The 27,970-nt window shown below is 49.9% G+C and overlaps 1 protein-coding gene across 1 annotated transcript; it reads right to left on the minus strand.

The window, feature by feature from the left end:
• Positions 1-17,546: 17,546 nt before the first annotated feature.
• Positions 17,547-19,148, minus strand: LOC149449306 (E3 ubiquitin-protein ligase TRIM39-like). Its single transcript, XM_089693422.1, has one exon. It carries the CDS (start codon positions 19,140-19,142, stop codon positions 17,547-17,549), a length of 1,596 nt encoding a protein of 531 aa, XP_089549548.1. The 5' UTR covers positions 19,143-19,148.
• Between the last annotated feature and the right edge of the window lie 8,822 nt (positions 19,149-27,970).

Here is a 27,970-nt window from a genome sequence, read left to right on the forward strand (position 1 = left end):
TCCATTTACATTCAGATTTTTCCAGCCTGTAGACTTTACCTTACACATTAGCCGTGTGTGGGGAACTGTGTCACACGCTTTTGCAAAATCCAAGTATACCACGTCCACCATCACCCCTCTGTCCAAGTATACCACATCCACCATCACCCCTCTGTCCAAATATACCATGTCCACCGCCACCCCTCTGTGCAAGTATACCACGTCCACCACCACCCCTCTGTCCAAGCATACCACGCCCACTATCACCCCTCTGTCCAAGTATACCACATCCACCACCACCCCTCTGTTCAAGTATACCACGTCCACCGCCACCCCTCTGTCCAAGCATACCACATCCACCATCACCCTTCTGTCCAAGTATACCGTGTCCACCACCACCCCTCTGTCCAAGTATACTACGTCCACCACCACCCCTCTGTCCAAGCATACGACATCCACCATCACCCTTCTGTCCAAGCATACCACGTCCACCACCACCCCTCTGTCCAAGTATACTACGTCCACCACCACCCCTCTGTCCAAGTATACTACGTCCACCACCACCCCTCTGTCCAAGTATACTACGTCCACCACCACCCCTCTGTCCAATTATACCAAGTCCACAGCCACCCCTCTGTTCAAGTATATCACATCCACAGCCACCCCTCTGTCCAAGGTTTTGCTCCCCTCCTCATAAATAGAAATCAGATTTGTTTGACAACTTCTGTCTTTCATGAATCCATGCTGTCTGTTGTTTAAAATATTGTTTCCAGCAAGAACTCCTCTCTGTGGTCTTTTCTTAAACTCTCCAGTATCTTCCCAACTATAGAAGTTACACTAAAAGGTCTATAATTACTTGGGAAAGATTTTGACCCCTTTTTGGCCCCTGTAACGGAGGCATAGGCAGGACAGAGCACACGGAGAAGATGGGGAACACACAAAGTTTTAGTGAAACAACAAAATGACAGACACTCAATGGGGAAATGGCAGGGAGGGTGATGTGTGTGCAAACTAGGGATGATTCGAGGCACGGGGGGTCTTCGGCGACAGGCAGGCAACCTACCCCTGGGCTTGGGGCCTCAGCCAAGCTCCCTCCGTGACTGCACAGCGGATTGGAGTCTCGGGCAACAGGCGGGCAACCTATCCCTGGGCTGGGGTCTTTTGCAACAGGCAGGCAATCTCCCCCCTAGGCTTGGGGCCTCAGCCAAGCTCCCTCCGTGACTGGACAGCGGATTGGAGTCTCGGGCAACAGGCGGGCAACCTACCCCTGGGCAGGGGTCTTGGGCAACAGGCAGGCAATCTCCCCCCTAGGCTTGGGGCCTCAGCCGAGCTCCCTCCGTGACTGGACAGTGGATTGGAGACTCAACAGGGGCAACAGGCGGGCAACCTACCCCTGGGCAGGGGTCTCGGGGACTCAACGAGACTCTAGCTGTGGAGTCTGGCCTCAGCACAGCTCCCACCCAGCTTTCTAGGGACATCGGGTTCACGGGGACTCAACGGGTAGCGATGGCTCAAGCACTCAGGGGCATCACAGGTAGCTATACTCCGGGCACGCCATGGGGAGGTTCAAGTAAGGGTAGTCTAGGCGTGTAGTAGGGCAGTACATAACCCAGGTGGTCTTTGCGCACAACAGAGACAGCTCAGGACACGGGTGGTCGGTGCACACAGCAGGGACAGTTCAAAACACGGGTGGTCGGTGCACACAGCAGGGACAGTTCAAAACACGGGTGGTCGGTGCACACAGCGGGGACAGTTCAGAATACGGGTGGTCGGTGCACACAGCAGGGACAGTTCAGAATATGGGTGGTCGGTGCACACAGTAGGGACAGTTCAGAACACTGGTGGTCGGTGCACACAGCAGGGACAGTTCAGAACATGGGTGGTCGGTGCACACAGCGGGGACAGTTCAGAACACGGGTGGTCGGTGTACATAGCGGGGACAGTTCAGAACATGGGTGGTCGGTGCACACAGCGGGGACAGTTCAGAACACTTGGTCGGTGCACACAGCGGGGACAGTTCAGAACATGGGTGGTCGGTGCACACAGCGGGGACAGTTCAGAACACTTGGTCGGTGCACACAGCGGGGACAGTTCAGAACACGGGTGGTTGGTGCATACAGCGGGGACAGTTCAAAACACGGGTGGTCGTTGCACACAGCGGGGGCAGTTCAAAACACGGGTGGTCGGTGCACACAGCGGGGACAGTTCAGGACACGGGTGGTTGGTGCACACAGCGGGGGCAGTTCACCTAGTCACCTTGTGAATGTATGTCTGCACTACTGTCACTTTATTTATCTTTCCATTGCAAGTGGGAACCTATGCTCATTAAGATTGTTTAATTGTGGTCATACTGCAACAAATCATTTTATGGTCACTGCCACCCAGATGTTCTTTTATATGTACATTTGTAATAAGCTTTGCATGGTTTTGTAGCGAACTAGCTGATCAGAGTGGGAGCAGAGTTCTCCTTTTCCATTTTTTCTCTTTTTATTCGAGATATTTCTCATTCCTCAGCCTCATTTCCTACCCCCCCCCTGCAGTCCTGAGAGGCAAACGTTATCTCCTGACAGATGGTGTGGGTCAACCAGGTTTGGTGCCAGTTGTCTGGGGAAACATGTAACCTTTCTCACCTACGTCTGATAAGGCAGCATTTCTCAGAGAATTGGGAAGCACTGACCCCAAAACTGTGTAAGCCCCCACATCATAAAATAGATAATAGCTTCTCTACATTCCTCAGGTCAACTGTGTGTTTCATGTCATGGATTATGACGCTGTTAGTTTTAACTGAGTTTCCCACTGGCCACTCCCAAAACGTGTAGTAAGAGCCCCCCTCCCCTTTGAGAGGGACTTTTAAGAAGAGACAAGTTAGTTTAAGATTAAAACAGATCTCCTCAGCTGAACATCGCAACAAAAGGAGATCACGAATCACCCTGCTCTGCCACTTGAATCTGCAAACCAAGGCTTAAATTGGCAAGTAACTTACCCTTGTAACTTCTTTCCCATTACCTCTTTGCTGTATCTTTATATACATATATATATATATTTTTGTGACATCTCTTTGTAAATATTTTATTGCACCTGTTTGACTCTTTTAGTAATAAATCTTTCTTTCTGAAAGTGTTAAACTGTTTCTAAGCGCTTACTTGCAATTCACGAATTCCTGCCTTTTGAAGAGACGCTACTGTGTTTGTTTACTCCCTTGCCCAATTGACCATATTGGACAGGTGACTTTTCAATCATTATAGTGTATTTCTGACAGAGTCCGTCTTCTCTATACATTTCAAGACGGTGGTGGCAGTGTGAAGGGTTAGTGGTGTAATTAACCTGACCCAGTAAAAAGCGCATTCAGGCTGCAGGCACCGATTGTAGCCCATTTTAGGTTTTAGATCGGCCGGTCCCGCGACTAACAGTAATACGTCACGCCCACGGCGTCAGACCCCAGACCTTCTCACCAAACACGTGACCGAAGGACCGGCCGATCTAAAACCACGGTGTGACGCGCGTAACAAGGCCCCACCCAGCTGCACCCTGCACAGCGATTGTCCAGCTAATGGGCTACAATCGGTGCCTGCACCCTAAATGGGGCCTTGTTACGTGCGTCACACCGTGGTTTTAGATCGGCCGGTCCTTCGGTCACGAGTTTGGTGAGAAGGTCTGGGGTCTGACGTTGTGGGCGTGACGTATTACTGTTAGTTGCGGCGATCGTGGATCCGTGACAGGTTTGACATTACCAGATCCAGAAGAGCATCATTCCTACTGGGGCCTCTATGAACTGTACCATAAAATCTTCCTGTAGTAGGTTTATAAGTTTGTGCCCTTTAACCCCCCTGGCGGTATTCCCGAGTGTAGCTCGGGGTAAAGTTTCAGCACCACAAGCGGTAACCCCGAGCTACACTCGGGAATACACTGCAGCGCTGCTCCAGGATCTCTTCTTCACTTACCTTGTCCTGCGCTCCCGAGATGTCCCTCCTGCAGTGTCCCCTATAATGTCCTCCGGCGGATGCCGGCATCTGTCTTCCGGGTTCTGTTCCCTGCAACGTCGGGACGTACGGGGGACGGAACTGGTGGGAAATTTTAAAATTTTAAAAGTCACATTCACTAAAATCACATAGTATAACATTCCTGTATCAAACCATTTCACATACATTTTGTCCCGAGTGCTTTGTCCGGCGCCCTGCCTGCATCTTTACTGTTCTTTCTGCCTGGAAACTGAGAAACGTCCATGGCGTCCAAAAAGCGTCCCTTTAGGTCAGACACGGTTTTAGACCGGCTAGAGAACAGCGATAGTAAATCAGAACCACTTGCAGAATTGAGTGATAATGATTGGTGGGGGAAATTCCTCATCAGACACTGAAAACGATTCTGCAACTGAGCTTAGCGATGTGCGAACTTGGCGCTCTATTTCACATTTCAGTGTTTTTGGTTTGATTATATTATTGAATTAAATTTATTATTATTATATTATTATTTTTTATGATTATTTATTAAATTATAATTTATGATTTCGTGTTTCAAATTTTAACATACCCGGGATGTTTATTAGACTCTTGTTCGGACAGATTTCAGTGAGTTATTCCTAAAAATTACCTGTACAGGCCTACAATAAAAAAAGACATATTTCCATGCAAAAAAATGTACCGCTTTGGGCACAGAAATATGGACATAATCAGACCGCTAGGGAGGCTACCTGTTCCTGCAGTACCATTACTCCAGTCACTTTCCGGGTAGTTACCATCCCCCATTATTATCACTGTCCCAGCCCTTGCAGCCCTTTCCATCTGTGCGAGGAGCTGAGTTTCCACCTCCTCATTAACACTGGGAGGCCTATAGCAAACTCCAATGATTACCTTTGTAGTACCGCCCCCCATGTGCAGTTCCACCCATAATACTTCAGCCTCATCAAACTCTCCATCAACTAGGTCCTCTTTCACACTCGCTCTGAGATCACTCGTCACAGAGACAGACACCACCACCTTTCCTATTTACTCCGTCTCTCGGAAAGAGAACATAGCCAGGAACATCAATTGTAAAAAATGCGGTGCGCAAAGCGGGGCCTTAGTGATGGCGTCGGCAAGCACTGACTGTGAGAAATTGGGTTTAAAACTACAATGTCCAATTTCTCACAGTCAGAAAAATGTTACATGAAAACGGAGATACCATCTTTGTCAGCCAACAACACTTTTTTCTAAAAAATGTAGATAGAAGTAAAATCTCCATTTTCATGTAGCACTGTCCTGACTGAGAAATTGGACAGTAATTTTAAACCCAATTTCTCACAGTCATTGCTAATGCTACATGTAAAAAGGAGAGATATGCCCATTGCAGATTTTTTTCACTTCTATAATAGCCCAGCAGTTTTGCAAATCCCTAGCACCAGCACAGAGCTTACCTCCATTGCTGACACTTCACTAGTAGAAAGAATGGGGGTCGAGCACTGTCAAGAGAACCAGAGAGCACACAGAGACAGATTGCACGGAACCCAATGAGTGGGCTTTTATTGGGGAGGTTTTTGGGGCACAGACAACAGTTCCGTTTAGTCCACAGATCCACACCAGACCCAGTAACACAGTAAAGTTCTTTGGGAGGCAATATGGAACAACAGGGTTATGGTAATCCACAATGTTCAGTAAGGCAAGGGCGGGGTGGTTTTGTGGGACTTCGGGTTCCTGGGGAGAATTGGGCTCAGTCTTTTGGGCAGCACGGGGTTAGTCCACTTACTGGATGTGGGGAGCCGGACACAGTCCACACCGGCAACACAGGGTTAATCCACACAGGCAGCTCCAGGCAGGGAAGGGTTAAGTCCGTTCGGCTCACGGGCAACAAAGAGTTCAATCCAGGCAGGGAAAATGTCCAGCCCACAGGCTCACAGGGAACAAGAGGTAAGTCCAGGCAGGGAAGGGGTTCCAGGCAGCAGAGAGTTAAACCCACACCCGAGAGGATCCAGCAGCAGACGGGCAGTCAGATCAGTCAGGGAGATGAGGAGGAGGACGGGGGATGGTCGGATGAGAGAAGCTGGCCCTCAGCACAGCCTTCTCTCACACACGCAGCCAGGAGAACACACAGGGTTTTTTTTTGCTCTCTCTTAAGTAGAGAGCTGGGCAACTTGCTGCTGCAGTGGTAACCCGAAACTTCCTGTTGGGTTACCATGGCAACGGATCCTGTCTCCGGCATGGAGCCTAGGAAGATGTGCATGAGGGGGAAGGGAGGAGGGGGACCTGTTTGTGGATTCCCTCAGCAGGGGGCCAGACTGCCAGGGACAGGGGGGTGAGGGGCTGCTGAGGGCTGCCTTTGTCAGAGACATGGAGGACTAGAAGTCCCAGCATGGACGGACAGAAGAGTGAGGGGCTGCTGAGGAGTGGGGGGTGGCAGGCAGCAAACCTAGAGGATTGGGGAGGAAGGACCAGCTCCGTGACAACCTCCCCCCTCCATTCTTCAAGTGCCACCAGGGGAACATCAACAGGTTCCCATAGAGGCACTTGTGGACTGCATTTACTGGGGGTCTTGCTGATGGGACAGCCCATCTGCATTGTGGTGCTGCCTCCCCCGTCGGTATTGGATAGTGAAATTGTAGGGTTGTAAGGCCAGGCTCCATCATAAGAGGCGGCCATTATCCCCGGAGACCCGATTCAGCCAGGTGAGGGGGTTATGGTCCGTGAGGATGGTGAACTCCCGGCCATATAAATAGGGTTGAAGTTTCTTCAATGCCCACACTATGGCCAGGCACTCCTTCTCTATGGTGGCATAGGCCACCTCCTGGTCTAATAGTTTCATGTTAAGGAAGGCAACAGGGTGCTCCTCCCCTCCTCAGTTACCTGACTGAGGATGGCCCCCAGCCTATAAGTGGAGGCATCCGTCTGCACAAGGAACCTTCGCTGTTAGTTGGGCGCTGCTAGGACAGGGTCATGGGAAAGGGCCTCCTTCAGCCAATCAAATGCGGTCTGGCAGGCTGGGGTCCAGGTTACCATCCGGGGCATGGTCTTCTTGGTGATATCTGTGAGGGGCTTCGCAATCGTGCTGAAATGAGGAACAAATTTGCAGTAATAGTTAGCAGTGCCCAGAAACGCCATAATCTGTTTCATGGTCTGGGGGGTGGGCCATTCCCTAATGGCTTCTATTTTAGCCGGTTCTGGGTGCAGTTTACCCCCTCCCACCCGGTGTCCTAAATATTGCACCTCCGCCATCCCCATCTGGCACTTGTCTGGTTGAATGGCGAGGTTGGCCCTGCAATTCAGTCAAGGACAAAGCCCACATGCTGGAGGTGGTCTTCCCAGGTTTTGCTAAAGATGGCGATGTCATCCAGGTAGGCACAGGCAAAGTCATGACAGCCCCGCAGCAGCTAGTCCACCGTGCGCTGGAAGGTGGCAGGAGCATTCCTCATGCCAAAAGGTATATTGAGAAACTCGAACAGGCCGAAGGGGGTGATGAAGCCAGAGCGCTCCCGACCCTCTGCAGATAAGCAGATTTGCCAGTAGCCCTTGCTCAAGTCCAGAGTAGTGACATAGCGGGCTCCAGCCAGCCGGTCTAGCAGGTCATCGATACGGGGCATCGGGTAGGCGTCACTAACCGTGTGGTCATTGAAGCGTTGGTAGTCAACACAAAAGCGGATGCTACCATCTTTCTTGGGGACAAGAACAACAGGAGAGGCCCAGGGGCTCTGGGAGGGATGGATAATTCCCAGATTCAGCATTTCGTTCAGTTCCTGTCTCATAGTGTTCTTAACGGCTTCGGGGACACGATATGGGGCTTGTTGGAGGGTCCGGGTTCCCAGGGTCTCCACATGGTGAGTGGTGATAGTGGTCTTTCCAGGCCGGGCTGAAAAAGTGGAACTGCGCTGGCCCAGGACAGCATTTATGGCCCTCTGTTGCCCCAGGTTCAGCTGCAGACTCAGGGGCACCTGGTGCATGTCAGTTGGATGGCGTGCTGCTTCCAGGAGGTCCAGTACGGCCTCTTCCTCCTCCTCAGAGGGTATTGGACAGACAGCCATAACAAGGGGGTTTTGGTCATGGTACTCCTTGATCATGTTGACATGCACCATTTTCTGCCGTCTCCCCCGATCATCTAGTCCGAGAATATAGTTTGTGTCATTCACTTTCCTAATAACACGGAAGGGTCCCTCCCATGTGATTTGCAATTTGTTCTGGGGATTTGGGACAATCATGAGGACCTGCTGGTTCTCAGTAAACTCCCACGAGCGTGCCTTGCGGTCATACCATGTCTTTTGCCAGGCCTGGGCTGCTTGGAGATGGTCAGCTGCGAGGCCGGCTAGTTGTCCCATCTTTTCATGCAGTTCCAAGACATAGGGCACCACAGGGACCCCGGTATCTGGTAGTTGACCCTCCCAGTATTCCTTCAGTAGAGTCAGGGGGCCGCGGATTTTCCGCCCATACAGCAGTTCAAAGGGGGAAAATTCGGTAGATTCCTGAGGCAAAGAGGAGGTGGGGCAGGTATCTTTCCCAGTCTGGCTCTAGGTCTACAAAGGCCCGTAGCATGGCCTTCAAGGTCCCGATGAAGCATTCACACAGTCCATTGGTCTGGGGGTGACAGGGGGTTGTCCGGATGGCCCGCACTCCACAGGTCTGCCAGATGGACTGAACAAGGCCTGACATGAACTGAGTCCCCTGATCTGACAGGATTTCAGCAGGGAAGCCCACTTGTGTGAAGACGGTAACCATGGCTTCTGCAACTTTGGGAGCTGTGATGCTGGACAGGGTGACTGCTTTGGGAGAACGAGTAGCATAGTCCACGATGGTCAGGATGTACCGCTTTCCAGATTTGCTGGGGTGAGCTAAGGGGCCCAGAATGTGAATAGCTACTCGTTAGAACGGCTCCTCAATGATGGGAAGGGGCTGTAGAGGAGTCCTCAGACCACCCGTTCTTCTGTGTCACTGGCAGGGATCGCAGGTACGGCAGTAGCGAGCTACCGATTGGGACATCCCAGGCCAATAGAAGGCCTGGACCAACCTCCTTTCAGTCTGTAGCTTTCCCTGATGCCCAGCCATGGGAATATCGTGGGCAATGTGTAGCAGTTGGATCCAGAATTGTTGGGGAACTATCAGCTGTTTAGCCACGGTCTGAGGCCTCCACCACTCGGTACAGCAACCCATTTTCCTGCACTATTCTTTAGCCGGTTCCCAGACCAGTCAGTCCTACTCGGGCCCAGAAGCTTGTCAGAGTAGGATCGGTGGCTAAGTCCGCTTGAAACTTGTCCCTGTCCCATTTCACCCCAGTATTGTCAGCAGTGGAAGTTGAGTCACTCACCGCAGGCAGCGGAGGTCTGTCCACATGCTGGGGGGCCTCCTTCCTCTCAGCGGTTTCCCAGCAGGCCTGACTTCGTGTGATGGCTCCCACAAAGTGGCATTGAAGATCGCCCACATCATTCCCAAGAAGCACATCTGCCGGCAGTCCTCCCATTACACCCACGTTGCAGCGTTTAGGCCACAAGCCATAGTCCAGATCAAAAGTAGTGACCTCTTGCAAGTGTTTTCCTTGGAGTCTCTAGGTAGGGGCCCTCCCTGGCTGTAGGCCAAAGACTCCTGGGGGGGTGCCCTTGTCTGCGGGAGCAAGATCCCAGTCTGAAGGGGGTGGTGGCAAGTCCTCGGGAGCCTGGTACTGATCCATAGAATTTACTGGCCGGGGCAAGCTAGGCCCGAGAGTCTGTTTCTTGGCGGGGCAGCTGGCCTGGTAGTGACCAATCTGTCCACAGCCAAAACACCGCCTATCTAAGGCTGGTCTGGTTCCCCGTTGCGAGGTGGCTGAATGGGGTGGGAGTAGGGGCTGTAGCTCTGGCACTGTTTGTGGGGGCATCCGGCGATGGGGAGGTGTGTAGGGCACTGGCATGGGATTGGGCATCCTGGCCGCTTGGGGTGCCTCGTCGGCAGGCTTCTTACATTGTGGGTTAATGAGGAGAGCCTCATCTGCTAAGGCTGCAGCTTCTTCCAGGGTGGCAGGTTTCCACTGTCCCACTGTCGGAGCTCGGGGGGGCACTTGAAAAGGAATTGTTCCTTTAGGATGGTCTGGATGATCTGTTCAGGGAGGTTGCCTTCTCCCCTTCCAGCCACCGGCGGCAGGCTACCGACAACTTGTGTGCAAACATTTTGAAGGAGGCCTCTGGGAGGCGAGGTGTAGTCCGGAACTGGGCCTGATATGACTCTAATGAGACCGCGTAGTAGTCCAGTACGGCCTTTTTATCTCCTCATAGTTCCGTCTCAGTTTTCCAGGACGTTGGTCGGGACTGAGCAATGGTGGAACTTCATTCAAATATATATGACTGTCCCCGACAAACCATGAAAGTTGGCAACTATGCTATCTCTCTCACCCTCCCGCTAGCTATATCTCTCCCCTCCTCCCTCTTTTTCTATCTTTCTCCCCACATCTCTATCTCTTTCCATTGCCCCTCCCTTCTCTCTCTCTCTCCTTCGCTCTCTCTCTAACTTGCTCTTCTGCACTTGTTCTTTCTCGCCACTCCTGTCTCCCCCTGTCTCTGCCTCTCTTCCTTTCTCTCACTCTTCTCTGCCCTTGCTGTCCACTTATCTCTCTCTTCCCATCTCCTTCTCTCTCCCCCCCAATCCTTCTTTCTGTCCCCTCTCTCTCCCATTGGCCTAGTTCACATTGGCATCGAAAGCAGGCATTTGAGGGACGTTTTTCAGGCTCCTCACATGCTTATGCAAATGATACTATGGACAGTGGAGAATTTTGGTTTTGTGCTGCTATAGTCATCACTAACATCTGTCCCCCCCCCCCCCCTCTAAATTGGAGGCGAGAGACAAAATATAGATAGAGAGAAAGAGTGAGTGATAAAGAGGGAGAGAGAGAAAGAGAGATCTAAAGAGAGAGATAAAGAGGGAGAGATAGAAAGACAGAGGGGGAGAGAGAAAGACGGAGTGATAAAGAGGGAGTGAAAGAGATCCAGAGAGATAGATAGAAGGAGAGGGAGAGAGAGAAAGATAGAGGAAGAGAGAGATAAAGAGAGAAAAAGAGAGAGAGAAAGATAAAGAACGAGTGATAAAGAGGGAGGGAGAGAAAGAGAGATCGAGAGAGAGAGAAAGATAGAGGGAGATAGATATAAAGAGAGAGAAAGAGGGCGATATAGAGAGAGATAAAGAAAGAGAAAGAAAGAAAGAGAGATCAAGAGAGAAAGATAGGGGGGGGAGATGAAGAGGGAGAGATAGAAAGATAGAGGGAGAAAAAGAGGGAGAGATAGAAAGAGATATAAAGAGAGAGCAAAAGAGATCCAGAGAGAGAGAGAGAGAGAGAGAGAGAAAGAGGGAGAGAGAAAAAGAGAGATATAAAGAGAAAAATATAAATTTTGGTTTTGTGCTGCCCTAGGCATCACTAACATCTGCCCCCCATCTAAACTGGAGGGGAGAGACGAAATATAGAGAGAAAGAGTGAGTGATAAAGATGGAGAGAGAGAAAGAGAGATCAAGAGAGAGAGAGAAAGATAGAGGGGAGAGATAAAGAGGGAGTGAAAGAGATCCAGAGAGATAGATAGGAGAGAGACAGAGAGAGAGAGGGGGGGAGATATAAAGAGAGAAAAAGAGGGAGAGAATGAGAGAGAAAGATAAAGAGAGATAAAAAATGAGTGATAAAGAGGGAGGGAGAGAGAGAGAGAAAGATAAAAAGATTGAGGGAGAGAGATAAAGAGAGAAAGAAAGAGGGGTGGAGATGAAGAGAGGGAGATAGAAAGATAGAGGGAGAGAGGTATAAAGAAAGAAAAAGAGAAAGACAGATAAAGAGGGAGGGAGAAAAATAGAGATATAAAGAGAGAGAGAGAAAGATAAAGAGGGAGAGAAAGATAGAAAATGATAAAAAGAGATAAAAGATCGAGTGATAAAGAGGGAAGGAGAGAAAGAGAGATCAAGAAAGAGAGATAGAAATATAGAGGGAGAGAGATCTAAAGAGGGAGAGAAAGAGAGATAGAGAGAGAAAGAAAAAGAGTGAGAGATAAAGAGGGAGGGAGAGAAAGAGATCAAGAGAGAGAGATATAAGGTAGAGGGAGAGAGATAAAGAGAGAAAGATAAAGATAAAGAGGGAGAAAATGAAATATATAAAAGAGGGAGGGAGAAAATGAAATATATAAAAGAGGGAGGGAGAAAATGAAATATATAAAAGAGAGAGGGAGAGAAAGAGATATATAAAAAGAGAGAGGGAGAGAAAGAAATATAAAAAAAATAGAGAGGGAGAGAAAGAAATATATAAAAAGAGAGAGGGAGAGAAAGAAAGATAAAGAGGGAGAGAAAGCTAGAGAAAGATAAAGAGAGATAAAGAACAAGTGATAAAGAAGCGGCACCGCCCCCCTGAAAAATGCTGCCCTAGACAAACACCTTGTTTGCCTTGCAGTGGATACGCCCCTGACTATGGTGGCAGTGCTGTTCACATTATCAAAACATGAAGCATTAGCACCGCATCGCTTCCAAATTGAAGGTTGTGAAGGAACCCGCTGCACACTGGTACTGTTTCCAGCAGACTTTGTAATAAAAAAGAGGGATATTCAGTTCACACATATTGCATTACATGTTTAAGCTGGCCAATGTCATTTTTAAAAATTTTTTTAAATTCAGGCTGTCAATTTCTGCAGCGCTTTACATATATATATTGTACATTCACATCAGTCCCTAACCCTCAAGGGGCGTACAATCTAAGGTCCCTAACTCACATTCATACATACACATACTAGGGCCAGTTTAGACAGGATCCAATTCACCTACCAGCATGTCTTTGGAGTGTGGGAGGAAACCGGAGTACCCGGAGGAAACCCACACAGGCACAGGGAGAGCATGCAAACTCTGGGCAGGTGGTGCTGTGTTGGGATTCAAACCAATGACCCTAATACTGCCAGGTGGAAATGCTAACCACTTAGCCACTGTGCTGCCCTCTATGGCCAGTCTTACTTTGCTCTGCCTACACAAATGCTGCTGTGGACATAATACCAATATCGGGGGAAAGACAAAGTGGGGGAGACTGATTAGGTTTAGGTCTGGCTACTGACCCACAATGTGCTCAAATCCCAATAGGCAGTACGTGCATTTATCTATCCGGTGCGAAAGGGGATTACTTGGACGCAGTTGGCCGGCTTAAACATGTATTGCAATATGTGTGAACTAAATATCCCTATTTATTGCAGAGTCTGCTGGAAAGGGTATATAGCAGTGTGCAGCGGGTTCCTCCGGGATTTCTGGTGTTAATATGTGCTTACACCCCTTTAGCACCTGATAGATAAATGCATGCACTAGCTATTGGGATTTGCACACAGGTATATCTTGTTGCTTCAAAATTGAAGCCTCATGTCAAGATAGGGTTCTTTCACACGGGAGTTCCGTAGGTCCGTTTTTCATCTGTCCGTTTACGGATGAAAGACAGACACCCACGTATTTCTATGGACTAGCGCAGGGGTCTCGAAACTATGGCCCTCCAGGTGTTGAGGAACTGCAAGTCCCATGATGGCTTGCAAGACTCTGACAGCCATAGGCAAGACTCCCAGAGGCAGAGGCATGATAGGACTTGTAGTACTTCAACAGCTGGCGGGTCATAGTTTGGAGACCCCTGGACTAGCAGATGTAAACAGATCATCTGTTTACATGCATTAAAGTGTTACTAAACCCACAACAGTACAATCAGTCTGTAGATGCAGTAAAGCATGCTTGTTATACTCACTGTGGAACATAAGGAGTTCATCCTCTGCACTATGTAAAAACGCTGTTTGATCCTGTCTTCTCTGATGCTCCTCTTCTTCCAGTGTCCCCCTCTTATCTCCTGATAAGACAGACTGAACCTGAAGCCATTCTGCATGTGCTCAGTTTAGTGTGTATTGCTAGAGAGGTTTTTTTTGCTTCGGAGAGTGCATGTGATCAGCACAGGGCCAATCATCGCTGTCCAGACAGGTCAGGGGTTCTGCATCCTCCTACACCACAAAGAAAACTCCTCCTATGAGCTTTAACCAGTGCTCTGCTGGACACTGACAGAAGTCACAAGACTGCTATATACTGCTGATGAGAAATGGTATTTAGCAGTTTATATTTACTAAAATAATTGCATTTCTATGTTGTGTGTACTGTGGGAGACCTGATATAATGAATGCAGGGTCCGGGGAGAGCGGATATAGTGAATGCGGGGTCCGGGGAGAGCGGATATAGTGAATGCAGGGTCCGGGGGGCGGATTTAGTGAATGCGGGGTCCGGGGAGAGCGGATATAGTGAATGCGGGGTCCGGGGAGAGCGGATATAGTGAATGCGGGGTCCGGGGAGAGTGGATATACTAAATGCAGGGTCCGGGGAGACCGGATATAATGAATGCAGGGTTCGGGGAGAGCGGATATAGTGAATGCGGGGTCCGGGGAGAGCGGATATAGTGAATGCGGGGTCCAGGGAGAGCGGATATAGTGAATGCGGGGTCCGGGGAGAGCGGATATAGTGAATACGGGGTCCAGGGAGAGCGGATATAGTGAATGCAGGGTCCGGGGGGGCGGATTTAGTGAACGCGGGGTCCGGGGAGAGGGGATACAGTGAATGCGGGGTCCGGGGAGAGCGGATATAGTGAATGCGGGGTCCAGGGAGAGCGGATATAGTGAATGCAGGGTCCCGGGGGGGCGGATTTAGTGAATGCGGGGTCCGGGGGAGAGCGGATATAGTGAATGCGGGGTCCGGGGAGAGCGGATATAGTGAATGCGGGGTCCGGGGGAGAGCGGATATAGTGAATGCTGGGTCCGGGGAGAGCGGATATAGTGAATGCGGGGTCCGGGGAGAGCGGATATAGTGAATGCGGGGTCCGGGGAGAGCGGATATAGTGAATGCGGGGTCCGGGGAGAGCGGATATAGTGAATGCGGGGTCCGGGGGAGAGCGGATATAGTGAATGCTGGGTCCGGGGAGAGCGGATATAGTGAATGCGGGGTCCGGGGAGAGCGGATATAGTGAATGCGGGGTCCAGGGAGAGTGGATATAGTGAATGCGGGGTCCGGGGAGAGCGGATATAGTGAATGCGGGGTCCGGGGGGGCGGATTTAGTGAATGCGGGGTCCGGGGAGAGCGGATATAGTGAATGCGGGGTCCTGGGTTTAGTAACACTTTAATTAGCTGTTATGCAGCACTTTATCGTATTCTAAATCATGAGGTGGAGAAATACAATCCTTGTCAGTATATGAACTATGATCCTACCCTTCTGGTGTAACTAGTATCTAGCTTCCCTCAGCAGATCCCAGGGATAGCGGTGGAAATGTTGATTCCTTGGACTCCAGCCACAGAGACCTTTTTTTTTTTTTTTTGGGCATCTCCTATTTTTATGTTAGCTCCTCCCTCCTTAAAATTAAGAGCACTGCACCCCTGATTATAAGTTGGAGGTATGGACGAGATCCATTATTGGAGAATAAGTTTTATACGCCAAATATAAGGATTGGGTCCACAACAAGTGCGTCTCAACAGGAAGAGTATCCTCATGGAATGTACCCAAGAGAGCGAATTTAGGATCCATCTGCACCTTCATGGAACAAAGTGAATGAAGGGTTGTAAAGACAGAATTCCAATATCGGTGGAGCTTGGGGCAACGCCATAACATGTGGACAAGTGAAGCTGCAGGTGAATTACATCTAGGGCATTGTGGTGCTTCTGCTCTTCCCCAGGAAGATCATTTTTGTGGGGTGTAGTGTACCCTATGGAGTATAAATCAGTCAGGCGTTGTGAGGGGGATAATGCAGGGGCGTATCCGCCGTGAGGCAGACAAGGCATTTGCTTTGGGCGGCTTTTTTCAGGGAACAGTGCCGTCACTATAAATGACTGTGCTCAGGCGCGGGGGGCGGGATCAGCTGTCTTCGGGCGGGTGAGGACGGGTGAGGAAACAGAGAACCTGGCAACCATGCCCAATAAAGGGCACGATGTCTATGAAGATCTACGGGTTCTACTCCTTTTACTACGAGGTGCGGTATGTGAGTCTTCTCCGAGGTGCTGGATGGGTAACTATATTGGTGAAAGCGCGATGTAGACCAGAAAATTTTGGCAAATGTGAAATGACCTCATTGTATTTATATTGTGAATTATCGGACACGGTGCCAGCACTGGGATGAGTCTTGTTGACCCTTCGAGTGGTTTCAAGGTCTAATGGGTTGTGCAGCACTCATCTAATGTGTGTAGGCAAACCGGTCATCCATAGTGCTTGGTCTAGACCAGGCCTTTCCGGGTAGTCCACAGTCCCTGACCTTCTGTAGTATCTCAGCAGACTCTGATCATCTCCTGTGTCCCATCTGCAGTCTCTGACCATCTCCTCTGTCCTCTACACAGTCTCTGACCTTCTCCTGTATCCTCTACACAGTCTCAGACCGTCTCCTGTATCCTGTCTGCAGTCTCTGACCGTCTCCTGTATCCTGTCCACAGTCTCTTACCAACTCCTGAGGCGGAGCTCTAATAGGAAGAGGTGGAGCCAAAAGTGGATGGGGTGGGGTTTACAGATGAAAGGGTAGATCTTAAATAGGAAGGGTTGGGACAAATTTAGATGGGGGTGTGATTTTAGTCTTGCCTAGGGCAGCACAAAACCAACATACACCACAGGGATAATGATACCCTTGTTAGGGTTTCTAGCGCCTGAGTCCATTCCTCATCTTCTGTTGAATCTATATCCTGTCTCCGCTGTAGGAAGCTTTTTCCCTGGAAGCGGCATTTACAGCCATTTGCAGAGCGGAGTATGGATCCCCAAATCAGCCTCTTTTGGAACAAGATGTGGAAGTTGCCATAGTTAATGGTGTAGAGGGGTTCTACTTCACTGAATGTAACTTGTCTTTGACCATTGTACTTTCCTTTAAATGATGGAAGTAGGAGTGGTGGGGGGACCTTTGGGCTCATCCCAGCTGAATATCTACAAATTCTAAGGAAGCAGAAGCCGCACTCCAAATTCCCACCTCATACTTAGCTTTATTGATACAAAACCATTTTGCACAAACATCTCGCCCAATGCGACACCTGAGAAAATCCGTACATTGGACACAAGAGGCCGGTACACTCTTCAAGGTCGGCGAAGGCAGGAGGGCGTGCTTAGCTACGAAAGGCCCCTCCTCCATATTAATGAAAAAACTTGCCCTTGAAGACTCCTGGGATGTATGCCATCATTTTGGGCTAGGCCAGGAATCAGGAACCCACAGAAGAAATGAAAAAGTTGCAAATGAGTAAATATAATATACCTTCCTAACTATTTATTAAGGCCAACAGCATAAGGATTCATCAAAGTTCATTCTGATTGAAAGAGTAAAGTTCCGCTTTGAGGAAAGGAACCAGAGGTGGTAAATTATTATTATTATTATACAGGATTTATATGGCGCCAACAGTTTGCGCAGCGCTTTACAATATAAGGGAGACCGTACAATTACAATACATTTCAGTACAGAGGGAATGTGAGGGGTAAATGGTTTGTTTCACCCCTGTAAACTGATACATCTGGAAGAGAGCTTCTTTAAAAACAACAGACTTACTGGCCAGATCACCAGATGAAAATACAAGAAAGAAGACTAAAAACGAAAATGAATGCAGCCGTCACATCTAAGAATTTGTGATCTGCAATATAACACGTTTGCTTTTGGGTTTAAGACTACTTTAAGTGTCCCCAAAAATGTATTTTCCCCCTCTCCCCCCACAGATCTTCATACAATCTACCCATACACGTAACCCAGCATGGAGGGGCTCAGTGAAGGTGGTGGTGAAGGTGTGGAGGTGTCGGATCGGGTCACACAGATCATAAAAGGAGATCCGCCCGGCCTCATAATCCAGATCTATCCTGACTCTGGTACTGGGGGGATTGGAGGGTAAGAGGGTCACATTGCTGTTATGTATCACCCCATACTGATCACCATTCCTGTACAAACCCCAGGACTTGTTATTACATCCAATCAGTGACTGCCCTCCTCTCCTGTCTATACTGGGGTAACACATCCCGACTCTCCATCCATCTGACCCCCCAACATCCACTTCCCAGTAATGTCTCCCTGAGGAGAAACTCTGACTGCTCAACACCTGATAATAATCCTGAAATCTCTTTGGTGTTTCTGGACGATTCTGGTTTCTATCTGACCTGGATGCAGTTTTCCTGTCATCTGATATATGTAGATTATTATGAGCTGTGTTTCCATCCAGTAATATGTCCTCAGCTCCCTGTATATAGAAGGATACATTTCCCTCTGTTATTATATCAGATAATGTGTGTAATGTGTGTGATATCCCAGCCACATCCAGCCCCCCTCCATCATGGAGGAGTCCCTCATGTCTCTCTCTGTCCTCATTATCTCCATCCTCAGTATCACACAAGTCACCTGTGTCTGATTCCTGTAGGACAGTCAGTGGATCCGTCATGTTACACAGCTCCTCAATGTCACGCATCTTCCTGGACAGCTCCTCCTTCTTTATTTCCAGATCCCGGATGAAGATGGAGACCCGCTCTGCCCTCCCGGAGATTTCCCTCAGGACTCTCTTCTCCAGGTCTTCCAGACGTCTCCTGAGATCTATAAACAGAGCAGTGACTCTCTCGGTGTCACCAGCCTCTTCTTCTTCTACTTTCCTCCTGTGTTCCTGCAGACTCTGGACTCTTTCCTCCATCTCCTCTCTCTTTGTCAGAAGTTTCTGCAGAACGTTCCTCAGTGTCTCCTTCTTCTTCTCAGAAGCCTCATCCAGTGACTCCATCTCATGTCCTTTATGTCCTCCAATCATACAACAAGACACACAGATACAGGTGTCATCCTCAGTGCAGAAATACTTCAAGACTTCCTTATGGACGGAGCATTTCCTGCTCTCCATGGACAAGGTGGGGTCACATAAGATATGGTCTGGGGACTTTTTGTGGACTCTCAGGTGTTTATCACACAGAGAAACCTCACAGAGCAGACAGGATCTAACAGCAGGTACAGGATAGTCCACACAGTGAGTACAGAAGACCCCGGACTCCTCTTGATCAGGCTGAGCAGACTGGAAATTCTCCAATAAATTACGCAGTGTTATGTTCCTGTGCAGTGCAGACCGATCCGGAAACTTCTCTCTGCATTCCGGACAGGAATATCCTCCAGACCCCCCCTGTGTATCCAGAACACGATCAATACAGACGCAGCAGAAGTTGTGTCCACATCTCAGCATTACAGGATCTGTATAAATGTTCAGACAGACGGAACATTCCAGCTCGGCTCTCAGATTAGCAGACGCCATCACTGACAGTAGGAAAAATGGAAGTGAAAGTCTCTGACACCAGGAAAAATGCAGCACACAGTTAACCCTTTGAACGCCTCTCATGTTAAACCCTCCTGCCCAGTGCCATTGGTACAGTGTCAGTGTTTTTTATTAGCACTGATCACTGTATTGGTGTCACTGCGGATGTCAGTGATACCAAGTCAGTTCCCCCCATGTTAGAATTCCCGCCACAGTCCCACAGTCCTGCTATAATTCGCTGATCACCGGCATTACTTGTAAAAATAATAATAATTTAAAAATAAATCCCAGTAACTATACTGCCATGTGAAAACTCTATAACTGTCACGCAAACCAATTCATTTACACGTATTGGGATTTTGTTTTAGCAAAGACACGGAGCAGAATACATTTTGGCCTAAATTTATGATGAAATTTGATATTTTAAATTTTTTACTGGACGTGTTTAATAGCAAAAAATAATATATATATATATATATATATATATATATATATATATATATATATATATATATTATTTTTTTTTTTTTTAAATTGTCGGCATTTTTTTGTTTATACCACAAAAAATAAAAACCACACAGGCGATCTAATACCACCAAAGGAAAGCTCTATTTGTGGGAGGAAAATGACGTAAATTTCATTTGGGTACAGTGTTGCATGACCGCTCAATTGTCAGTTAAAGTAATGCAGCGCCGTAACGCTAAAAATGGCCTGGTCAGGGAGGGGGGAATCCTCAGGAGGGGCTAATGCTCTGCAACCTCACCACAAATGCCCCCGTGATTGAAGAGCATTGCGATAGACTTGAATGGGAGGCGTTGAAAGGCTTCGAACTTCTCCTCGGGGTCCTTTCAGTTTCTCCTCGGTTTCTTCTCATTTTCTCATCAGTTTTTACATTCTTTACAGAAAACAATTGAGTACTGTCCGTGATACTTTTTTTTATTTGCACTAACATACAATTTTGAGGACAAACTTTCGGGGTATGTCCCCTTCTTCAAGGTCCAGGCAGTACTACTTCACAAAGTTTTAGCAGAATGTTAAAAGAAATGTTAAAAAGGGGGAAAAAAAACACACAATAAAATGTACACAGCAATGGTTATAAAACTAGGATTAGACTAGAGATAAGACAGAGCAAAAGCAAAGGAAAAAGGGTACCAATCAGGAAACAAAAGTAGTCTTTGAAACCCTAAAATCATTGGACCCTGCCAACATTAACCAAATCAAGAATGAGTTGGAAACTCTACAAACACAACTACAAAAACTTGCCATGAATGGGAAGCAAAAAAAACTTCAGAAGTTATGCCAAGAGCAGACCTTTTGGATACAACCTAAAAGTAAAAGCAACCCAACATCTATACCTCCTACTATCAGTGACCTGGAATCCAATCCAGAATCCCAAGGTATCCCTTGTGTAAATGCTGACCCGACTGAAAATGTGGATATAACATAAGAACTCGGAATCATCAATTTGTCAAATCATAAACTTTCTGAACCAGAATTAACCATCCTCTCCAAAGGCCTTACATTCTGCCCAACCACCAAATTGGATCATTTACAAGTATTGTCAGATATGGAGGATTTCTTCAGGAGACTAAGGCTCAAAGAATATTTCCACAATAATGAAAGAAATCCTAGGACAATGGAGTGCGACACAAAGAAAAAGAACAGCTGCTTCACACCTCCACAAGGACCCAACCCCAAACTGGACAACTGTATTAATAGCTTCAGACTGTGAGCTACATCCCTGATATCCACCCAGCAAAAGAAAATTCTGTACAATCCTTCACCACTGGAGCGAAGGGCTATACATGATTTGCTCAATAATCAGGCCATCACCATCAAATCAGCGGATAAAGTGGGAGCAGTTGTTGTGATGGATACAAACAAATACATACAAGAAGGCCAGAGGCAGCTGGAAAATGCCATCTACTATAAAAAACTAGATTATGATCCAACCCAGGACTTTACAAAGCAATTAAAAGGTCTCATTAAAACACTTCCAGCCCACCTACAATCAGGAACTTATGAATGCAATTCCAGATCATCCAGAAATCGGGGACTTCTACATGCTGCCCAAAATCCACAAGCCAGTAAATCCAGGCAGACCCATCATAACAGGTATGAACACACTGAACAAATCTCAGGCTTTGTAGAAAAAAATTTAAAACCGTTAGTCATGAATACTGCTAGTTTCCTGCAAGACACAACTGATTTCCTGAACAAAATCAACAATATCCAGCAATTACCATCAAACTTCTATGGGAAGTAAAATGGCACCCCAATATGCCAATTTATTTATGGCTGACCTGGAGGAAAAATTCCTGAACAGCACGGAACAAAAACCATACAGATACTATCGCTATATTAATGATATTTTCATCATCACCGAAGCCGCGGTGTCTCCTGCCGGCCGCGGCCGGAATCGCGGCTAGGATCGTGGCCACGCTGGGATGCCTCCGCTCCATCCCTAGGACAGGGGAAGCTGCCACCACCCCTACCGGTCCTGCCGACATCCAGGAGGGGTCCTGAGCCGCGACAAACCGGTACACCGCCGCCCAGCCCAGCTGCCATCACGCTGCTAGCCACCAGGTACACTATCAGGGACACCTACTACCCACCAGGGAGCCCAACCGCCATCACACCGCTAGCCACCAGGGACACTAACAGGGGCACCTACTACCCACCAGGGACTGCAATCCACCTCCAGGGACTATAGGCCACTATCCCACCAGGGATTGCAAGCCCACCATCCCACCAGGGATTGCAAGCCCACCATCCCACCAAGGATCGCAAATCCACCACCCCACCAGGGATCACAAGCCCACCACCCCACCATGGATCGTAAGCCCACCGCCCCGCCAGAGACCGCAAGCCCACCATCCGGCCAGGGACCGCAAGCCCACCATCCGGCCAGGGACCGCAAGCCCACCATCCTGCCAGGGACCGCACGCCCAACATCCCGCCAGGGACCGCAAGCCTACCATCCTGCCAGGGATTGCAAGCCCACCATCCCGCCAGGGATTGCAAGCACACCATCCCGCCAGGGATCGGAAGCCCACCGTCCCACCAGGGATTGCCAGCCACCATCCCGCCAGGGATCACCAGACCCCGTGCTCTACACCGACTCCAGATGCCGTGCTCTACATCAACTCTATGCGCCAAGCCCTGCTTCATCTCCAGACACCGTACCCGGCATCATCTCCAGATGCCGTACCCTGCATCATCTCCAGATGATGTGCCCTGCATCATCCCCAGACGCCGTGCCCTGCATCATCCCCAGACGCCGTGCCCTGCTTCATCCCCAGATGCCGTGCCACAGCACTCATGGCCGCCGGCCAAAAGCACCCACGGACTGCAACTTGCCAGCTGCTGACCCAGCCACCCACCACTCTCACTCTCCTCCTACAGATGGACACAGATGACCTCCACCATGACGTGACAGACTCGCCGAATCATCACGCCCTGATATGAAACCTCTCACCTCCCCGATCTGACCAGCACTCCGCTCACTCTAACATGCCACCTGTACTCCTCCTCGTATTCCTCTCCTCCATTCCCAAAATTGCCTCCCCCTACCCCCCTACTCCCCCAAAACAGCTCTACATTGCTCCTTCACTTCTTCCTTCTCCCCACTACGGCTCTCACCACCTCCTCCTAATAAACCACTCTCCCGCCGACCCTCACGCCACCACTAACAAATCCACTCGCTCCTGCACATCCCGTTCCCATGTCACCTTCCTCACCCTTCTCCTCCTAACCGCCGGTGATATCTCCCCGAACCCTGACCCCCACGTCCCCACTCCCCCTCTAGGCACCCTCCTGCTCCCGCCAGCCGCCGCAACCCCCTCAACCTCATACCCGTCCCCCTCCTCCCCGCATCCACCCCTCCACTCTCGGTTGCACTCCTGAACGCCCGCTCGGTTTGCAACAAGCTCACTGCCATCCATGACTACTTTGTTTCCCACTCCCTCAACCTCCTAGCGGTCACCGAAACCTGGATCCAACCCACCGACTCCACCTCCACTGCAGCACTCACCTATGGAGGCCTCGTCTGGACCCACTCACCCAGACCGAGTGGTCACAGAGGCGGCGGGGTCGGCATGCTCCTGTCACCGCTGAGCACCTTCCAGGTCCTCCCTAACCCCCCCTCCCTAACCTTCTCCTCCTTTGAGGCCCACTGCATCCGGCTCTTCTCTCCCACCCCCCTGAGGATTGCAGTAATCTATCGGCCTCCTGGATCCATATCCCTCTTCCTGGACAACTTTGCCGCCTGGCTTCCCTTCTTCCTCTCCTCTGAGCTACCTACCATCATCCTCGGGGATTTCAACATCCCCATCAATGCCAACAACCCGGCTACTTCCCAACTCCTCCTGCTAACCTCCTCCTTGTCGCTCACACAGCACACACAGTCCTCCACCCACACCAATGGAAACCTAGACCTCGTTTTCTCCCACCTCTGCACCCCCCACAACTTCACAAACACCCCCTTCCCCCTCTCTGACCACCACCTCCTCACATTTTCCATCTCCCCCTCCTCTAACTCCCCCCTCCCAAAGTGTCAAACCATCACCAGCCGTAACCTCCGCAACCTGAACCCGGCCCATCTCCACCCGGCAGCTGACTGTCTGTACGATAGTATCCTCCCTCTGTCATGCCCTGACCTGGCCATTACTGCGTACAACGACTCACTGTTGGCTGCCCTCGACTTCCTGGCACCCCTAACCACGCATAACGTCAGACCCCGACCGCTTCAACCCTGGCAGAACAACCACACAAAATGTCTCAAACGATGCAGTCACGCGCTGGAGTGATTATGGTGCAAAACCGGATCCCCTCGTGCGTTCTCCCACTATAAAGCCACCTTACTCACTATCACCTCCCCAACACTCTGCTCCTTCAGCCCAGCTACCACTGAGGAGGTTACTAAGGTCTTCACTGAAGCCCGCCTCACCACTTGCCCCCTGGACCCTATTCCCTCACAGCTCCTCCATTCACCCCCCCTCTATCATTCGCTCCCTCACCCACATCTTCAATCTCTCCCTCTCCACTGGCACTTTCTCCTCCCCCCTAAAGCATGCACACATCACCCCCATACTCAAAAAACCCTCCCTTGACCCCACTGACCCAAACAACCTTAGACCCATCTCCCTGCTGCCACTCACTTCCAAGTTCCTTGAGCGCTTGGCCTACAATCGCATAAGCACCCACCTTACTGATAACAACCTCCTTGATCCACTACAGTCAGGCTTCCGTCACACTCCACCGAAACTGCCCTACTTAAAATCACTAACGACCTGCTAACCGCCAAAGCTAATGACCATTACTCTGTCCTCCTGCTCCTCGACCTCTCCGCGGCCTTCGACACAGTCGAACACCCCCTCCTTCTTTCAAAACTTAACTCCCTTGGCATCAGGGACGCTGCTCTCTCCTGGTTCTCCTCCTACCTATCCCAACATTCCTTCAGCGTCACCTATAACAATGCCACCTCCGCCTCTCTCCCCCTCACTGTTGGAGTCCCCCAAGGCTCTGTCCTCGGACCCCTCCTCTTCTCCATCTACACCTCCTCCCTTAGCAAACTGATACACTCCCACGGCTTCAACTATCACCTCTATGCCGATGACACACAAATTTACCTCTCCACCCCCCACCTCACCCCCTCACTCTCCGCCCGCATCGCCCACCTCCTGAACGACATATCAGACTGGATGTCACTCCATTTCCTCAAGTTAAACCTGTCCAAAACCGAGCTCCTGGTCTTCCCCCCAGCCGGCGCCCTCCAGATCCTCTACATCACTACTAGCAACACCACCATCAATTCCACCCCACACACCAAAGACCTGGGTGTCACCCTGGACTCAAACCTTTCCTTCCAACCTCATGTCCAATCACTATCAAGGTCATGCAGGCTCCACCTTCACAACATCTCCCCAGACACTACTAAACAACTCATACACTCCCTCATCATCTCACGCCTGGACTACTGCAACTCACTGGCCTACCCAAACGAATGCTATCCCCACTCCAGTCTATCCTGAATTTAGCGGCTACACTCATCCACCTCACCAACCACTCCACATCTGCCACCCCCCTCTGCCAATCCCTTCACTGACTCCCGATTGCCCAGCGCATCAAATTCAAATTACTAACTCTGACCTACAAAGCCATTCACAACGCCACCCCAAACTACCTAACTGACCTGATACCCAAATACCACCCTACCCGTGCCCTTCGCTTCTCACAGGATCTCCGACTCTCTAGCTCCCTGGTCTTCTCCCACGCCCAACTGCAGGACTTCTCCAGGACTTCCCCCATCCTCTGGAACTCCCTAACCCAATCCATCAGACTGTCATCTACCCTCCTCACCTTACGGTGCACCCTGAAAACCCATCTCTTCAGGGAAGCCTACCCCACCCTCACCTAACAACCGATCTCCTCCACTTCTCCCACCACTCCATCCCCCACAGCCACTTCCTCCTGTACCACTTCCCCCTCCCTCCTAGATTGTGAGCTTGAAAGAGCAGGGCCTTCGAACCCCTCGTGTATTGTATTGTATTGTTACTGTCTTGTCTCATGTTCTGTCCCCCCTGCTATTGTACAGCGCTGAGCAAACCCTTTGGCGCTATATAAATCCTGTATAATAATAAGAAGAAGAAGAATATGGACAGAAGGTGAAGAAAACCTAAAACAATTTTACTAATTGATCAACACTTTTCATCCATTAATCAAACTAAAAATGGAATACTCAAACACACAGGTCAACTTCCTAGACACCACAGTATACATCAGGGATGATACGCTTCACACCTCAATATACAGGAAACCCACCGACAGATGCCACTACCTCCACAGTTCCAGCTTCCACCCCCAACACACAAAACGTGCCATCATACACAGTCAGGCCATCAGATACCACCGAATATGTTCTGACCCAAGAGACAGAGATACACATCTCGGGACACTAGCAGACTCCTTCCATAAGAAAGGTTACAAGGACAAAACTATCAACACCGGCATAAACACAGCCTTGAGAACCCGAAGGGAAAATCTACTTCAGTACAAAGAGAAAAAAACAAACAACCGTGTACCTCTAGTAACCACATACAACCCGGCATTAGAAGGAAGAAGAAAAATAATTAAAGATTTACAACCCGTGCGCTGGAGAGACTATGGCGCAAAACCAGGTCCCCTCATGCATTCTCCCTCTACAAATCTGCCTTCCTCACCTACACCTCCTCCCTCCACGCCGCCAAGCAGGCCTACTTCGTTGACCTGATCAACACCCTCTCTAACCGCCCTCGCCGACTCTTCTCCACCTTCAACTCCCTGCTCTCTCCCCCCCCTCCTCCACTCAGTACCTCACTTACCGCCCACGAGATTGCCACTCATCTCCATAGCAAGATTGACGCAATCCGCAAGGACATAGTCAACTTGCAGTCTACCTCCCCATCTAGCCTCCCCCCTTCCATCACCCTCTCATCTCTCCCCTCCTCTGACCTTGCAACGGCACTGCCCCCCACCACACCCAAGGCCCTGCCTACCGTAACCCCCCCATCACTGCACTCCTTCAGCCCTACTACCACTGAGGAAGTCACCAGAGTCTTCTCAGAAGCCCGCCTCACTACCTGCCCCCTGGACCCTATCCCCTCTCAACTCCTCCGGTCACCCCCCTCTTCCCTCATCCGCTCCCTTACCCACATCTTCAATCTCTCCCTCGCTACTGGCGTCTTCCCCTCCCCCCTAAAACATGCGCACATCACCCCCATACTCAAAAAGCCCTCCCTGGACTCCACTGACCTCAACAACCTCAGACCAATTTCCCTACTGCCACTCACGTCCAAGCTCCTTGAGCGCTTGGTCTACGATCGCCTAAGCGCCCACCTAACTGACAACAACCTCCTTGACCCACTACAGTCCGGCTTCCGTCCCCTACACTCCACCGAAACTGCCCTCCTCAAAATCACCAACGATCTACTAACCGCCAAAGCCAAAGGCGACTACTCTGTCCTCCTTCTCCTAGACCTCTCTGCGGCCTTTGACACAGTCGACCACCCCCTCCTCCTTAATAAACTACTCTCCCTTGGCATCAGAGACACCGCTCTCTCCTGGTTCTCCTCCTACCTATCCCAACGCTCCTTCAGCGTTTGCTACAACGGCGCCACCTCCTCTTCCCTCCCCCTCTCTGTTGGGGTCCCCCAGGGCTCTGTCCTTGGACCCCTTCTCTTCTCCATCTACACCTCCTCCCTTGGCAAACTCATACACTCCCACGGCTTCAACTACCACCTCTATGCTGATGATACTCAAATCTACCTATCCACCCCTCACCTCACCCCCACATTCTCCGCCCGCATCACTCACCTCCTAAACGACATCTCTGACTGGATGTCGCTCCATTTCCTCAAACTCAACCTCTCCAAAACCGAGCTTCTCGTCTTTCCCCCTTCCCGTGCCCCCCCCCCCATCCTTTCCATCACTACCAACAACACCACCATCAATCCCGCCCCGCAAGCCAAGGTCCTTGGCGTCATTCTGGACTCAAACCTTTCCTTTCAACCTCATATCAAATCTCTCACAAACTCATGCAGGCTCCACCTCCGGAACATCTCCAAGATACGCTCCTTCCTTACCCCAGACACCACTAAACTACTCGTTCACTCCCTGATTATCTCACGCCTTGACTACTGCAACTCCCTCCTCACCGGCCTACCCCAGTGCAAACTCACCCCGCTTCAGACCATCCTGAACTCAGCTGCCAGACTCATCCACCTCACCAGCCGCTCCACCTCTGCCACCCCCCTCTGCCTCTCCCTCCACTGGCTCCCCATTGCCCAACG

This window comes from Staurois parvus, unplaced genomic scaffold (genome assembly GCF_062004578.1).
Source record: "Staurois parvus isolate SC_StPar_1 unplaced genomic scaffold, SC_StPar_1.0 ptg000633l, whole genome shotgun sequence".
In the NCBI taxonomy this organism is placed as follows: Eukaryota; Metazoa; Chordata; class Amphibia; order Anura; family Ranidae; genus Staurois; species Staurois parvus.

Excerpts from the sequence above, each read along its gene's own strand:
- LOC149449306 (XM_089693422.1), bottom strand. The coding sequence starts at position 19,142 with ATGGCGTCTGCTAATCTGAGAGCCGAGCTGGAATGTTCCGTCTGTCTG.